At 40.7% G+C, this 16,137-nt stretch overlaps 1 protein-coding gene across 9 annotated transcripts in view; it reads right to left on the bottom strand.

The window, feature by feature from the left end:
- The window catches only part of KIF13A (kinesin family member 13A), a 194,156-nt gene that overhangs the window by 90,391 nt on the left and 87,628 nt on the right, over window positions 1-16,137 (bottom strand). For all 9 annotated transcript variants that reach the window (XM_089776364.1, XM_089776367.1, XM_089776366.1 and 6 more), the window contains 5 exons: window positions 16,048-16,135; window positions 13,055-13,189; window positions 9,759-9,871; window positions 3,296-3,407; window positions 1,558-1,770 (listed from right to left, as the gene is read on the bottom strand). In XM_089776364.1, coding sequence (XP_089632490.1) covers window positions 1,558-1,770; window positions 3,296-3,407; window positions 9,759-9,871; window positions 13,055-13,189; window positions 16,048-16,135 — 661 coding nt within the window. The remainder of the gene's footprint in view (window positions 1-1,557; window positions 1,771-3,295; window positions 3,408-9,758; window positions 9,872-13,054; window positions 13,190-16,047; window positions 16,136-16,137) is intronic.

Here is a 16,137-nt window from a genome sequence, read left to right as displayed (position 1 = left end):
GGTCAAGGTGGGTTAAACGGTAAGACTAATGCTTACCGGTTAACCTTTTACATCCCTGGTCAAAAAGAAATTAAACCAGATAGTGAGAATATCCATGTGATAAATAAATATTCAGTAGGTATTTTCGTTCCCAATAATCCTTTAGTGTTAGTCAAAGGGTACAAAAATGGTAAGTCTGAAAGCTTTATATAATTTAGTCTGACAAACAAGACATCTGGTAGTGCTGGATAAATTTAGAGCAATTTTAGGCATCTTTAAATAGATTTTTGTGCAAAAATTTGCTTAACAGTAGCAAGACAGAACAGGTGAGGCAATGTGTTTTATTTGATCAACTTCTGCCGATGAGACAACCTTTTGAAATTACACAAAGCTCTTCTTCAGGTCTGGGAAATGTACTGAGAGATACGTCTACACTAGAATTACACACCCACGGCTGGCCTGTGCCAGCTGACTCGAGCTGATGGGGTTAATGCTAAGGGGATATTTAATGTAGACATTTGGGTTTGGGCAGTGGCTGTCTTGCAGGGTTCTAGATTCCAGGCTTCAACCCAAGTGTGAATATCCACTGTGCAACTGAGTAGCTCCTTAGCCCAAGTCAACTGGTATGGGTAAGCCATGGATTTTAACAGCATGTTTGACATACCCAAAGTGCCACAGGTAAATAGAAAATACAAGACAGAACAGATTGTTTAGCATAAGTAGTTAACATGTATCAAGGAACCATTCAATGGGAAAAAGTCTACTAGCCCATCTCTAATCAGAGGTGAAAGGAAAAGAAAAAGGAAAGGGGAATTTAAATGGATTTTAGATTGCTGTAATAAGCTATAAACCTAGGCCTATGCTACACTTGCAAGTTACAGTGCAGTATTTCAGTTCACAGTGTTGTTACTCCCGAAGTGTCCACATTGGCAAGGCACTTAGTGCACAGTAGATCCACAGTTGCTACACTCTAGCACTATGTCTAGACTACATTTCTCTTTCTAAAGGATGTAAATTAGACATATTGAAATTGTAAATGAAGTCGGGATTTGAATTTCCCGTGCTTCATTTGCATAATCACATCACAGCATTTTTTCAAAAAATGCTATTTCGAAAGTGAAACTGCGGTCTAGATGTGGTTCTTTCGAAAAGAAAAGCCTTTTTTGAAAGATCCTCTAAACCTCATATTTTGAGGAGTATCTATCCCACAATGCCTGTTCTTACCACTCTGGTCATCTGTTTGAACACTACTGCCCTCCCCTTAGACCCGCCCTTTACATTGCATTGGAATTTTGAAAGTCCTCTTCCTTTTTGCTTAGGGACGCATGGTGTGCTCTCAATACATCTTTCCAGGTTACCATAACTGCTCCGTGCACCAGAACCCCCCTTACTTGGAGCCATGCTGTGTGTGCTTACACGAGGCTCATGAACAATCAGATATTGCAGTTTATTTCAAGAAACAAAATTAACATAATTAACATTGCAATCTCCCTTTCTATACTCTATTGTAAGAATTAAATTCCTAACAACACATTTCCTTATAGAACTCTAAATACACAAAGCTCCATATAACTTTACCTCAGCTTGTGAAAGCTGTTCTTTTAGTTTTTCCACTTCTTCGCGTAGTTCTCGAATCACTCTGGCATTTGGATCTTCATTTACTACTGCATGATTAACTATCCTTTTGGCTCTGTCTGCATATCTCAATGTAGAGAGAGTTTCTTCATAATTGTCAGCTGCTGGGCTAATTGTGGCTATCATGGCAGTTTGGCTGTTTCCTCCCAAATTGTCCTTTAAAGCATAATCATGACAAGTTTGAAGCACACAGGACAAGTTTAAAGCATACAGGACAGATTAAAAAGTACCCCATGCTCTTTGTAGTCAATGTAATTCTAAAAAGAGATTTGAAATATGAATTACAACTATTTAAACACCAAAGTGCACTGGTTAATTTGAACCTGATCTAAAGCTTGAGTAATTTCTAGGTCTTGGTGTACTAGACATGATCCCACTACAGATTCAAGTGAATGAGGTACAGTAGGACATAAGATATCATTGCAGTCAGAGCAAAAACAGCACCAGAGCATCTATTACTAAATGGAAAGACGTTTATAGCAGCAACCACGCATCAGTTCAATAAAAATCAAGAGCTGGTGTTTGTACATAAGACATATCCTCTCATCCCACAACGCATCATGCTTACAGTTAGTCTACAACAAAGATTTTCAAAGGGTGGGATGTGCCCATCTAGTGAAGTGTGGAGGAATGTTTAGGAGAGCCAAAGCAATGCTATTTTCTCCTGATAACCAACTTCCCCCTTGAGTTGGCTCAAGAAGGCAGGCTCAGCTGGCAACATGTAGGAGATGTGAGTCTTTTTGCTTATTTCAGTCATGCAGAGGAACAGGAGTGGCAAGAACAATGATGTACTTCTGCCTGGGCTGGAAATGGATGTCGTCCCATCCCTTCCCAACTTACATGACAGATGTGGCTGTATTCCAATGGCTGCCCCATGATGACTTCATGTCCCTCCCCTCACAGCACTTAGTGCCAAAGTCAAACAGGCTGTCATTCTGAGTGTCAGATAAGTATGGGGAGAGAGGAAGCACTGGAGGATTGCAGACACAATGGGTCGTAAGTTCAATAGTGAGGGGTGGGGCTTGCATTGTCCCGGAGCTGCATGAGGTGCCCCAAGTACTGTAGTGCGCTGTCCTTTCCCTGCAAGTTGCAGGCAGCCTCATTAGCCCAGGTCAGGGTAGTGTGGCTCCCTCCAGGTGATGGATCTGTCAACCATCGAACAGTGTAAAGAAGCCCAGACAAGGATCTCCAGGTCAGTGCTGCGATGAAAGGGTAGGATCTCCACCAACAGTAGGCAGCTGCATGTGCTCCAGAGAGTTATTCCCTGTCCATGACTGCAGCTGCCCTTCCATGTGCTTGTTCATATGTTTGCCTAGCTCAGCCCGGCATCCACGGGGTCACTGCACACTTTTCTGGGTGCAGCTCAGAGCCCATTTCCCTGTGTATAACCGTAGTGCCTCTTGAAGGGCCCACTCGGTGCTCCCTCCCTTCCTTCACCCAGGGCAGCGATGGAGGCTTGCATGAGCCTCATATGGCAAAGCTTGGGACAGTCCTGAATGGTGGGACTCAGAGACAGAACACCACCTCCTTCCCCAAGTCACCTGCATGGGCCACCCAGAGTGTGGGAATGTTTTGTCTTGGCTGGGGGGAGGGGAGAACCCAAAATTGTAAGTCAAAAGGGAGGGAGTTCAGCTCAAAAAAGTCAAAAATTCCTATTGGATGAAATGAGATCATGTGTTACCTTGAGAAGCCAAGTGAGTACTGAATCTCTATAAGGTACAAACTTGTTTTTCCCCTTTCCTGCTGCTTGATCAGCAAGTGATGATATAACCAACCCCAGTGTTGAGAGTGACCTACGAAAATAGCAAAACAATAACAACTTTATATATACATTCCAAACAAGGTGATTTGATAAAATTCAGAAAAGGAGGAGGACTTCAAAGAGAACTAGACTTTGTGATTTGCAGTAATTCATATACAGTTTCTAAGATGCCTGTTAAAGTAATCATATTTATCAACAGAGACCTTGATTCAGAGAGCAATTGAAGTGGATGCCTAGTATTCCATATTGTAACCTGATGAGACTACACCTAGAGTTTGGGACTCAGTTAAAATAGAATATTTTAAATACTTCAGGATGTGAGGTTACAGCATCTTATTTACCCTTCCTCAGAGGCTAAAGTCCAAAGGTAAAAGACCTTTTGCCTCAACACATTCATTAAGCACTGTTGATGGTGCTATAGATCAGAGTCAGAGACTGAAGCCAACACAACTGCATAAATGTATTTAGGATCAAGGCCTAAGTTATACTGACAAAACAGTTAAAGCACCAGGTTACAAGAAGTCAGGCATGTTTTAAAGCATAGATACCTACTAATCATCACATTCCTAATCTGCACAGAAATTCTTTAAAAAGCATCAACTAATTAATCCTAATTGGATTGAGAAACAGGTGGGAATAGTTGGTCCTTTATACATACTATTTATATTAACATATTTTAATATACATTTAGAGATATATTTTTACATTTGTTCATACACATTATGTATGTATGTATGTATAGGCAGCATCTTAACTATATGCTACAGCAGCGCAGTGGCACCAATTCAGCTATGCCACTGCAGCACTGTAAATGTAAGAACGCCCTTTGATACAGGGACATTGATTCCTGGCACAGGGCCTATAGCAACGAGGCCTTGATCTGAACAGGGCCTTTGCTACTGCAATAAAAAGTAATAAACTGTCAAAAAGATATTTTAATGAAAGAGCTGAAGGAGTTCCAGCTGTTACAACTGAACTGGAAGGGATCTCAGAGGTCATCAAGTCCAGTCTCCTGACCTCATGACAGGACCAAGCACCGTCTAGATCATCCCAGATATATGTCTATCCAACCTGCTCTCAAATATCTCCAGAGATGGAGATTCCACAACCTCTCTAAGCAATCTATTCCAGTGTTTAACCACCCTGACAGTTAGGAATTTTTTCCTAATGTCCAACCTAAACCTGTCTTGCTGCAGTTTAAGCTCATTGTCCTATCATCAGCGACCAAGGAGAACAATGTTCCCCCTTCCTCCCTGTGACACCCTTTTAGATACTTGAAAACCACTATCATGTCCCCTCTCAGACTTCTCTTTTCTAAACTAAACAAGCCCAATTCCTCATAGTTCATGTTTTCTAGACCTTTAATCATATTTGTTGCTCTTCTCTGGACCTTCTTCAATTTCTCCACAACATTCTTGAAATATGGTGCCCAAAACTGGACACAATACCCCAACTAAGGCCTAATTAGTGCAAAGTAGAGCAGAAGAATGACCACTTGTGTCTTGCTCACAACACTCCTGTTAATGCATCCCAGAATCATGTTTGCTTTTTTTGCAACAGTCTCACACTGTTGACTCATGACCGCTAGATCCCTTTCAATAGTACTCCTTCATAAACAGATACTTCCCATTCTGTATGTGTGAAACTGATTGTTCCTTCCTAAGTGGAGCACTTTGCATTTCTCCTTATTAAACTCCATCCTATTTACTTCAGACCATTTTCTCCAGACTGTCCAGATCATTTTGAATTATGACTCTATCCTTCAAAGCAGTTGCAACCCTTCCCATTTTGATATCATCTGCGAATTTAATAAGGGTACTCTTGCTAGTGTTTCTCAACCAATGGTACAATTACCCTTAAGGATACTCGAGAGAAGTCTCGGGAGTACATCAACACAACTGAATTTTTGTTTAAGTTTTACAGTGCTTTGTTATTTGTGAACTTTTTACACCCAAAAATTTCATTCCCCTCCCCCTGGCTACAATTAAGTTGTTTAAATAAATGTGCTGCAATGGTAGAAAAAAATTGTGTGTCTGAAAACTGTAGGTACTGGGGGGTACTTTTTTTTTTTTAAAGGGGGGTACTTATATTTTGAAAAGGGGGCAATTTATAAAAAAAGGTTGAGAAACACTGCTCAATGCCATCATCTAAATCATTGATTAAGATTTGGGACCTGTTCTGTTCAATAACAGACCTCTGCACAACCCCACTGGTTATGCCCGTCCAGCATGATTGTGAACTGTTAATAACTACTCTCTGAGAATGGTTATCCAGCTATCTATGAACCCACCTTATAGTAGCCCCATTTAAGTTGTATTTGCCTAGTTTATTGATAAGAAGGTCACGCATGACTGTACCAAATGCCTTACTGAAGTCTAGGTATACCACGTCCACCGCTTCTCCCTTATCCATTAGACTTGTTATCCTATCAAAGAAAACTATCAGATTGGTTTGACATGATTTGTTTTTTACAAATCCATTCTGGCTGTTACCTATCACCTTATTATCTTCCAGGTGTTTGCAGATGAATTCCTTAATTACCTGCTCCATTATCTTTCCTGGCACAGAAGTTAAACTGACTGGTCTGTAATTTCCTGGGTTGTTCTTATTTCCCTTTTTATAGATGGGCACTATGTTTTCCCTTTTCCATTCTTCTGGAATCTCTCCTGACTTCCATGATTTTTCAAAGGTGATAGAGGAGATATCTGAGCCTTTAGCTATCAGCTTCTTGAGTATTCTAGAATGCATTCCCATCAGGCTCTGTTGACTTGAAGACATTTAACTTTTCTAAGTAATTTTTGACTTGTTCTTTTTTTTATTTTAACTTCTAAACCTACCCCATTTCCACTAACTGAAATACAGGCAGTCCCCGGGTTACATGGATCCGACTTGCATCAGATCCCTACTTACAAATGGGGTGAGGCAACCCTGTACTAGCTGCTTCCCCCCAGCAGACCAGGGAGACGCGAAGCTAGCCCCCCCCCCCCCGAGCAGACCAGGGAGACGCGGAGCGGCTTTTCTCAGCAGACACTTCAGCTTGAGAATAAAGGACTGAGGGAAGTGAGGTGTGGCGGAATAAAACTGAGCTCTGGAGAAATGTTTGGCTAGAGTTTCCCCTACAATATGTACCAGTTCCGACTTACATACAAATTCAACTTAAGAACAAACCTACAGTCCCTATCTTGTACGTAACCCGGGGACTGCCTGTATGAGTGGAAGCCTGGCTCAAATGTAGATGAAGGAAATAAGATGTAGGGAGGGGCATGTCAATTTATCCTTATGACCCACACATGCCAGGATGTGTGGTCATAGGGACAAATTGACACGCTCCTCCCTACATCTTATTTGTATGCATCTTATTTGCATATCAGTGTGTAAAATAGCTTTTTAATATACATGACCACATCATGCAGCACAAACAGGTATTTCAAACTTTCAAGTGGTGCATAAGTGAAAGATCATCAGCCTTTGCAGGACTGTCTGAGAACAGGGATTAATGGATCCCTAACCTCACTTCCAGAGGTTGTGAAAATGGCAAGTACTGGAGTGCTGCACACTGCTCCAGAGCAAACTCCCAAGACAATTAAGGAGAACCAATAGTTGGCACTTAGGAGTGTGCTCTTGACTATCATCAGCTAGAGCAGGGCTACTCAGCATGTGGCCCACCTGTATTGCTGCTTCAGGAAAATGACTAACTAGGGAGTGTAGCCTAGTGGACAAACCACCAAACTAACTCACGAGCTCTGGTTCTATTCCCAGTTCTGCCGCTGATTGCTGGACAAGTCATTTCACCTGTGTAGCCCAGTTTCACCATTTGTAAAATGGGGCTGATAATAATGGCCTCTTTTATAAGAAGCTTTGAGATCTAGCAATGAAAATTGCTATGCAAGAGCTAGAAAATAAATACAATTAAATACAAACATTATTCTATACAGCTAATTGTTAACAAATGTAACCATAGCAAAATGAACATCCCTTAAAAATACAAATGAAGAAACGGTAACAAAAACGATTGTCTATATGTTATAAGGGAAGCATTATGAGAAATGACTGCAATAAAATAATTACACTATTCCAGTGGCTATTTTGCCTCATAAAACTCACAATGCACCAAAAATGTGTAATTACCTTCTCCTAATCCACATACTGCTGTCTGATATTGCTTATATAATGCCCTTTAAAAAAAAAAACCACACACACACTACCACCACCCAATAAACAGGGACTGTTCAGAAAGAGTAAGTTTATATGGTAGCCTTATGCAGAACATATGAAAGAGTTGCTTCTATGGATTTCACATTTTCAATACCCCTTTTTCCTTATGCACGACTGGATTCACTTGTTATTGTGCAGTTGGAGGCCTGCACATTCCAAACAAGCGCCTGAGTCAGCAGCAGTAGAGGTGATGTTTGCTTGTCAGAGTGGAGAACACTGCACTGACAGTTTCAGCCAGTTTTCCTTCACACTTAATAACTAGAACCCAGCTATTGCTCCTAGTATTATGAAAGCTGCTCCAATTACAGTATTGTGGCTAATATTAATTTTGTTTCCAAAGGCTTGCTTAGTAGTTACAGCTATGATATAAGCAACTGCAGTTTTACTAAAAAGTGTGAAAACTTACAGACTGTTTAAGAAGTGCTTTAACTCTTGGTAGGCACTAAATCAATGGCTGACTTACTCTGTACCTCATATTATCTGTTTCCCACATTCCCACATACATTGCAAAAGGACTGTAGGGTATCGCTGCCCCATGATCAGTATGGGAGCCAGTACTCTACTGGGAGAGAAGCTGGCATATTCAGTTCTTCTGAGGATCTTTGCAAGAACCAATAAGGACAGTTATGGGTCAAGTCCCTTGAAAACCTTGATGGACTGGAAATAAGCAGTCACTCAGTACCCAGTGGAAGGGAGGCTGGAGAGGACCATTTTTTTTTAATATATATATTCATTCTATGGAGAGAGAGACAGAGACAGAGACAAAGAGACCGAATGAGAGAGAGACAGTGAAAGAGACAAAGACACCGAATGTTTGGATGACTGTAAACATGAATGACTTACTTTAGAATAGGGTAAATAGAAAAAAGAAAAGAAATGTGAAGTCTCAATGAGAGTACAATGTGTGCATCTCTTTAGAAGTTCTCTCTGCACAGGACTCCTGAGTCTAATACACTGATAGCAAGATCTAAGGCCTGGTCTACACTAAATGGAAAGACTGAAGTAAGATATGCAACTTCAGCTACATAAATTATGTAGCCGGAGTTGACGCATCTTAAATCCCCATCCATACAGCAGGAGGTCAACAGCAGCACACACACATCCATCAGCTTTCTGGAGTACTGGTGCCGATGAGGGTGCCCTGTGAGTTCGATTTAGCAGCCCTACATTACTCCCATTAAATCAAACCCTGGAATATCAGCCGTGGCAGCATCAATCTTCCATGTAGTGAAAGCATGCCGTAAGAATTAAAGTGCAAGTTAATTCAGGAGCTGATGAGGAGGCAGTGAATGCTGGACAAAGGATAAGCTGTGTGGCAGAGAGGGGAAGGTATGACTGGAGGAAAGTCTCTTTTATCCAGTGTTTGGTTTTATGCAGAAACAAACTTCAAATCAGTTCTTGCAGGTTTGCTTGGATGCCACAGAAGTCACCCACACAATTTTTGTTTAATACTGTTATACCAGAAGGTTCGCCCAGTTCTGTAAATGCATGAGTCAGACTTTTGTGCCTTTATTTATTTTCCTGCTCACTTTACAGAGAACCAATAAAGTTTTATGGAAATTTTTAAAATTGCTATTAAAAAAAGTGTTAGGTTTGGATGCTGCATTTTATCTAATTTTTCCCAAGGAAATTAGTATGTTTAAGACAATGGTGCTATAAGTATTTGTTTTTGTGGAATAGCACGGTAGTTATGGTAGCAAAATGTCCTATAAATTGTGTTTGCTTGAGTTACAGATGCCCCAAGGCAGCCTTAAACATACACACCTTCACTGTGACCTATTTTTCTTGAACAGTGAGTTATACTTTACCATACTTTTAGCACATGTTGGCACAAAGCCATCCAGTTTTCAACCTAATTTTTATGGTTTATATTCTTTTAATGATGAGATAGCTACATGTGTCTGAGGAAATGCATCACAAAGGTATATTCTTTCAGAAAGCAGTTGTCACTTTTTCCAAATATCTCACCTGAATCATATGAATCTGGTTCTCTATGTCAATGTATAATTTGGTGTTCAGCTCATAGTTGCTGAAAAAACATAATTAAACTGCTTGTTGACCAGAAGCATCACTTGACGTGATTCGTGACAAGTTATTTTAGGCAAGAAGGTGGTGAAACACCAACGGTAGATTAATTTTTACACCTCATATTTGGCAGTGTCCTTACTTGTTTATGTTGCTGCCTTCTTTCAGACGTTCCCCTGCAGCTCCTGTTTTAGACACTCTCTCACTACCAGCCAAATCCACCAGGCTGACTTTGCTGACCTTCTCTCCAGAATTCTAAAAGAATGAAACATAACAAATAGCCAACAAATGTGAATACAAAATGCTAAAGAACCAGATATACTAGTACTTAAATCCTGCTGTTTTATGAGCAGCAAATTATGAACAGTAATAAATGAGAGATGTAAGAGAGCCTGAAGAAAAAGTCATTCCCATAAGGTTTTTATTTTTTTTAAATAGTTACTCTCATATTACTTTATTCTCTAAGGGTTTCACCACTGTAATGCAATAGCATTAACTATGGTGTAAGTTCAATAACTCTATTGGCATAGTAAGCTATTAAAATGTTGCCAACACTAATGCAGCAAAAATCTTCTGTCTAGGATAAGTTTTAAACAGCTTGTTCATCTCTCATTTGGCTACTGGCTGCTTCCACGGTTTTTCTTTATACATTTAATCACAATCTGAATCATCATCTTTATTAGATGAGTCAAAGGCATCATCAAAGCATTTCAACTTAAAATTATCTGAGGATGGATTACCTGTCAGGTACCACTAAAAAAGTTTAAATTACAGTAAAGAGAGGGTATGTTTACACTGCAATCAGGGTATGTAAAACTAGCTTCAGTTTACTGTGAATATATTTGAGTGAGTACCCTGGGCCCAAGTCTGTGCTGCTGCAGCTTCACTGTTACTGGTAAAATAGCTTGAGTAAAGCTAGCTCAGATATAGCTACACATGCCACAATCACACTTCAAGCTTCAGTGTACTCGTACTCAAAGACAAAAGCCAAACCAAACCAAGAGAACACTCATGTGTTCTCTCTTCCCACACAAGTAATCACCACTAACGGGATCAAAGGAAAGGGTAATTCAGTATCATAAAGGAAACTGTGTCCCTAGGTGACATTATAACTCTTACGGAAAAAGTGAAAAACTCCACCCTTTAGGAGTCAAGGCAGCTTAGGTTTTAAAATGGTAGGCTATTTGTATTTCATTATAAGAGCATAAGAACGGCCATACTGGGTCAGACTAAAGGTCCATCCAGCCCAGTACCCTGTCTGCCGACAGTGGCCAATGTCAGGTGTCCCAGAGGGAGTGAACTGAACAGGTACTGATCAAGTTCTCTCTCTCCTGCCATCCATCTCCACCCTCTGACAAACAAACAGAGACTAGAGACACCATTCCTTATCTATACTGGCTAATAACCATTAATGGACTTAACCTCCATGAATGTATCTAGTTCTCTTTTATCCCAGATTAAGCAGTGCTACTTATAGATGTATAACAGTATGCAACCTGATTGCTGACTTTCTTCAAGTTTCCTTTAAATTTATCACCCCTGAAATTCAAATCCCAGAGACCGGGTGGCTGAAAGGAGGAAAATGGCTGTGAGTCTCTCTTATTTCAAACAAGAATCCCACACGTATACTTATACCAGAACAAACAAAAAACAGGACTATGCAGCACTTTAAAAACTAACAAGATGGGTTTATTAGGTGATGAACTTTCGTGGGCTAGACCCACTTCCTCAGATCAAACTGGGGAAGAAAATTGGCATGACCATATATACCAAAGGGCTACAATAAAAAAAAGTGAACACATATGAAAAGGACAAATCAAATTTCAGAACAGGGGAAGGGGGAGGGAGGAGGTAAATGTCTGTGAGCTAATGATATTAGAGGTGATAATTGGGGAAGCTATCTTTGTAATGGGTACGATAATTAGCATCTTTGTTGAGACCTCAGCGTAAAGTGTCAAATTTAAGCATGAATGACAGTTCAGAGGATTCTCTTTCAAGTCTGGTGTTAAAATGTCTTTGAAGTCATTGAGACAATGCCCTTTCTGGTTGAAATGGCAAGAAACTGTTTTTTCTTTGTGATCCTGTCTAATATCTGTTTTGTGGGCATTGATTCTTTGGCAAAGTGTCTGAGGCCTTTGTCCAATGTACATAGCAGATGGACACTGTTGGCACATGATAGCATAAATCATATTTCTGGATGAGTAGGAATGTGTGTTCTTGATCTTATAACTCAATTGGTTAGGTCCAATAATGGTATCAGCAGAGTGAATATGTGGACAAAGCTGGCAATGGGGTTTGTTGCAAGGGAAAGTTCCAGGATTGGTATTAGTGTGGTATGTCCTGTGGTTGTTGATAAGAATCATCTTGAGGTTAGGTAGTTGTCTATAGGAGACTATGAGTCTGTCTCCCAGAGCCTCTAGGAGTTTAGTATCCTGTTCCAGTTGTACAGGTTGTAGTTTATTAATAATGTGTTGGATGGGTTTAAGTTGGGGGCTGTAGGTGATGACCAGTGGTGTTCTATTGTTGGTTTTCTTGGGTCTGTCTTGAAGTAGATGGTTTCTAGATATTCGTCTGGCTCTTTCAATTTGTTTTTTTATTTCTCTGGGTGGGTAATTGAGGTTTATAAATGCTTGGTAGAGATCCTGAAGTTTCTGGTCTCTGTCAGTGGGATTAGAGCAGATGCGGTTGTATCGAAGGGCTTGGCTATAGACGATGGATCGTATGGTGTGTTCTGGATGGGAGCTGGAGGCATGTAGGTAACTGTATGAGTTGGTGGGTTTTCTGTAGAGAGTGGTGTCTAATTTACCATTGGTGATTTGTACTGTGGTATCCAGAAAATGGATCTCTTGCGTAGAATGGTCCAGGCTGAGATTGATGGTGGGGTGTAGGTTGTTAAAATCTCTGCGGAATGTCTCTAGTGTTTCTTGGCCATGGGTCCAAATCATGAAGATGTCATCGATGCAGCGTAAGTAGAGAAGGGATAAAAGGGGACTGGAGCTGAGGAAACGTTGTTCTAAGTCAGCCATAAAGATGTTAGCATACTGTTATCCAGCTATGTAGAATCTCTTCTCAAACCCTATGCAACCAACACTCCCAGCTATTTCCGAGATACTACTGACTTCCTAAGAAAACTACAAAACATTGATAACCACCCCGATAACACCATCCTTTCTACCATAGATGTACAAGCTCTATACACCAACATCCCACATGAAGACGGATTACAAGCAATTAGAAACACTATCCCAGAGGACACCACTGCCAATCTGACAGCAGACCCATGTAACTTTGTTCTCACCCACAATTATTTCCAATTTGAGGACAACTTATACCTCCAGATCAGAAGCACAGTCATGGGTACCAACATGGCCCCACAGTACTGTTTTTTGTTTCAGCTAGACTAGACTAATACAGCTACATTTCTATTACTATACTTACACCAGACTGCAAGTCATAAAGTGTCTGAGTTACAACAATATTGAATACAGCATGAGATCGGCTGCTTTCCTCATTCATGTTGGTTGCAGCAACTGTTCGAGATTTGTTTCCCTCTGACATCAGGGACTCAATATCCTGGAGCATAACAAATAGTAAAAAGGGATGTTAAGATAAAAAGAGGGTGAAATTGTTCTTCCCACTAAGCAAAATTCTCATTAATATAGAAAAGATGAGGACCTCCTCCATACATTTGAGATGTATAGGGTACAAATAGTGTATAACTTGACTGGCTGAAGCTATTCTCATTACCAAATGTTAAGTTTGTATGTAAGCCCAGTTCTGACCCACAAGCTACAATCTCTACTCATCTGTGTCTGAAAACAAGCAGACAATATCCACATTACAAGTCATATTTGTTCAATGCCAGTAATTAGGTCAACAGAAAACCATTTAGACACACAAACACAACGTGTTTCTTCAGTGAGCTGCACTAATACTATACTATCTTCACTTAATTGGCTTAAAAGGTTACCTCACTTAGAGAATGTACCTTTCCACATGTATAAAACCAAAGGCAATTATGTTGAGTTCAAAGCACATGCTTGCTGACTCTCCTGAGTCAACACACATGGAGCCATTGTGAAAATTCACACTAGCACACACTCAACACAGCGGGGCTAAACTCAAAATAAGCTACACAACTTAAGCTACGCAATTAGTGTAGCTCAAGTCAAAATAGCTTATTTTGAAATTGGGCACATCTAAATAGTACTTATTTCAAAATAGATCACTCTTCCTCCGACTTCCCTTATTCCTCATACAATGAAGTTTACAGAAGTCAGAGTAAGCAGCCCGTTATTTTGCATTTATTTTAAAAATAACAAGCATGCTGTGTAGAAGCGCAATATGTTATTTTAGAATAACATCCATTATTTCGAAATAATGCTGCTGTGTAGATGTACCCTATCTTTAAACACAATGAGTAGTCCTATGGCACCTCAAAGTACATATACACAGCACCCTTACTTTGAAATAAGCTACACAATTTGTGCTATGCAAATTGCATAGGTTATTTCAATATTATTTCAAATAGGGTGGGATTCCAAAATGTCCCTTATCCCTTGTACAATGAGGCTCACAGGGACATCAGACTAGCGAGCCCATTATATATTTTGCTATAACAGGCTTGCTCTTAAGATGCAGAATAGCTATTTACCTATGTAGACATAGCAAAACCCACTTGTTCAGATGAGCTTCAGATGATAATTCATGAAAAATGGAACCACAGAAACTGATCTGTCAATGACTGAAAGAAATTGCTTCTTTCATTTACTTGAATTTTCATATTCTATTCAACACATACAGGCAGTCCCCGAGTTACGCGGATCCGACTTATGTCGGATCCGCAGTTACGAACGGGGCCGTCTCCCTGGTCTCCAGCAGACCAGGGAGAAGAAACAAAGCGGCGGAGCACGCGGGCAGCGGACAGCCCAGACGTGTCTGGGCTGTCCGCTGCCCGCGTGTTCCGCGACTTTGCTCTCCGTCCCCCTGGTATGCAGACCAGGGAGAGGGGGAGCAAAGCAGAGCAAAGCCATGGAGCCCGAGGGCAGCAGGACAGCCACGGCGCATCTGGGCTGTCCCGCTGCCCCTGTGCTCCGCAGCTTTGCTCCAGACGCCTGTGGTACAGCAGCTGGGGCGCTGCCGGTTGGTCCCGTAGCACCGCTCTGGGCACTACTGGACCAACCCGGCAGCACCCCAGCTGCTCTGCCCCAGGCGTGCCTGATTCAGCCACTGCTGTCCAGTAGCGTCGAGGAGCGGCGGCACTTCTGGACCAACCCAGCAGCACCCCAGCTGCTCTGCCCCAGGCGTCCCCAAGTCAGCCGCTGCTGAAACTGACCAGCGGCTGACTACAGGAAGCCCCTGCCCCGGGCTTCCTGGAATCAGCCGCTGATCAGTTTCAGCAGCAGCTGACTTGGGGATGCCTGGGGTTCTTAAGTTGAATCTGTATGTAAGTCAGAACTGGCATCCAGATTCAGCCGCTGTTGAAACTGACCAGTTTCAGCAGCGGCTGAATCTGGACGCCAGTTCTGACTTACATATAGATTCAACTTAAGAACAAACCTACAGTCCCTATCTTGTACGTAACCCGGGGACTGCCTGTACTAGCTAAGTGAACAAGAAGGTAGTTTTCATTGCGCAATCTGCCTCAGAAGTATACAAGTCTCTGAAAAAAATAGTCTTTCCTCATTTAGAAGTACATGAAAAATATGAATAAAGATTATTGACTATTTTAAAATATTTAAATAGGTTTTTTATTCAATGTCCTTTATAAAGAAAGCTCCATACAGTTTGTACATCATTTCTTTAAGTTTTACCTTTTATTGTTTTTTCTAAAACCTACAAACAAAATTTTCAAACGAGTCAGAAGTACAAAAAGTCTGGTGGTACCTTAAAGACTAATAAGTCTCATAATAAAATTGTTAATCTTTAAGATGCCACTCCTTGTTACTTTTGCTGAAACAGACTAACACAGCTACCTCTGGAACCTGTCAAAAGAGTCACACTAACTCAAGCGGGCTCTTCTGCAGCCATGATAAACTCTAATACAACTAATATGCACAATACAAGAAGACTGTAACAAGTGGGTAGAAAAAGTAATAAAGAAATATTGGCAAATTTAACACACTGGCTATATATTCTTTGTAATCTCCAAAAACAAAGCCTGACACTGCTACCATGGAAGTCAACAGAAATTTTTCCATGGACTTCAATGGAAAAAAAAAAGATCCGGGCAAAAGCTTTTAATTTAAATAAATAGTTCTAAGTCTTCAGATATTTTTGTGCCTGTCAATAAAGGAAGCCACATATTAGAGTATGTAAATCATCTCAAAGAACCAAAACATCTAAGTAGATACTGATTTACATAGTACAAAATTCTTTGTCACCCCATTTCAGAAATTTTACTTATTTATTTGTTATCAGTTTATATTTACCTCAAAGTTAGTAACAGCCAGCTGAGACAAGCCATCTACATAGGGTCCCAATACTTTGTGCTCTCGAACCTTAAGGGACTGCCGACTCCT

The sequence above is a fragment of the Pelodiscus sinensis genome, chromosome 2 (assembly GCF_052426305.1).
Source record: "Pelodiscus sinensis isolate ZL-2025 chromosome 2, ASM5242630v1, whole genome shotgun sequence".
Taxonomy (NCBI): Eukaryota; Metazoa; Chordata; order Testudines; family Trionychidae; genus Pelodiscus; species Pelodiscus sinensis.
Note: the sequence above shows the minus strand (reverse complement) of the source record. Positions and strands in the feature narration are given on the sequence as shown.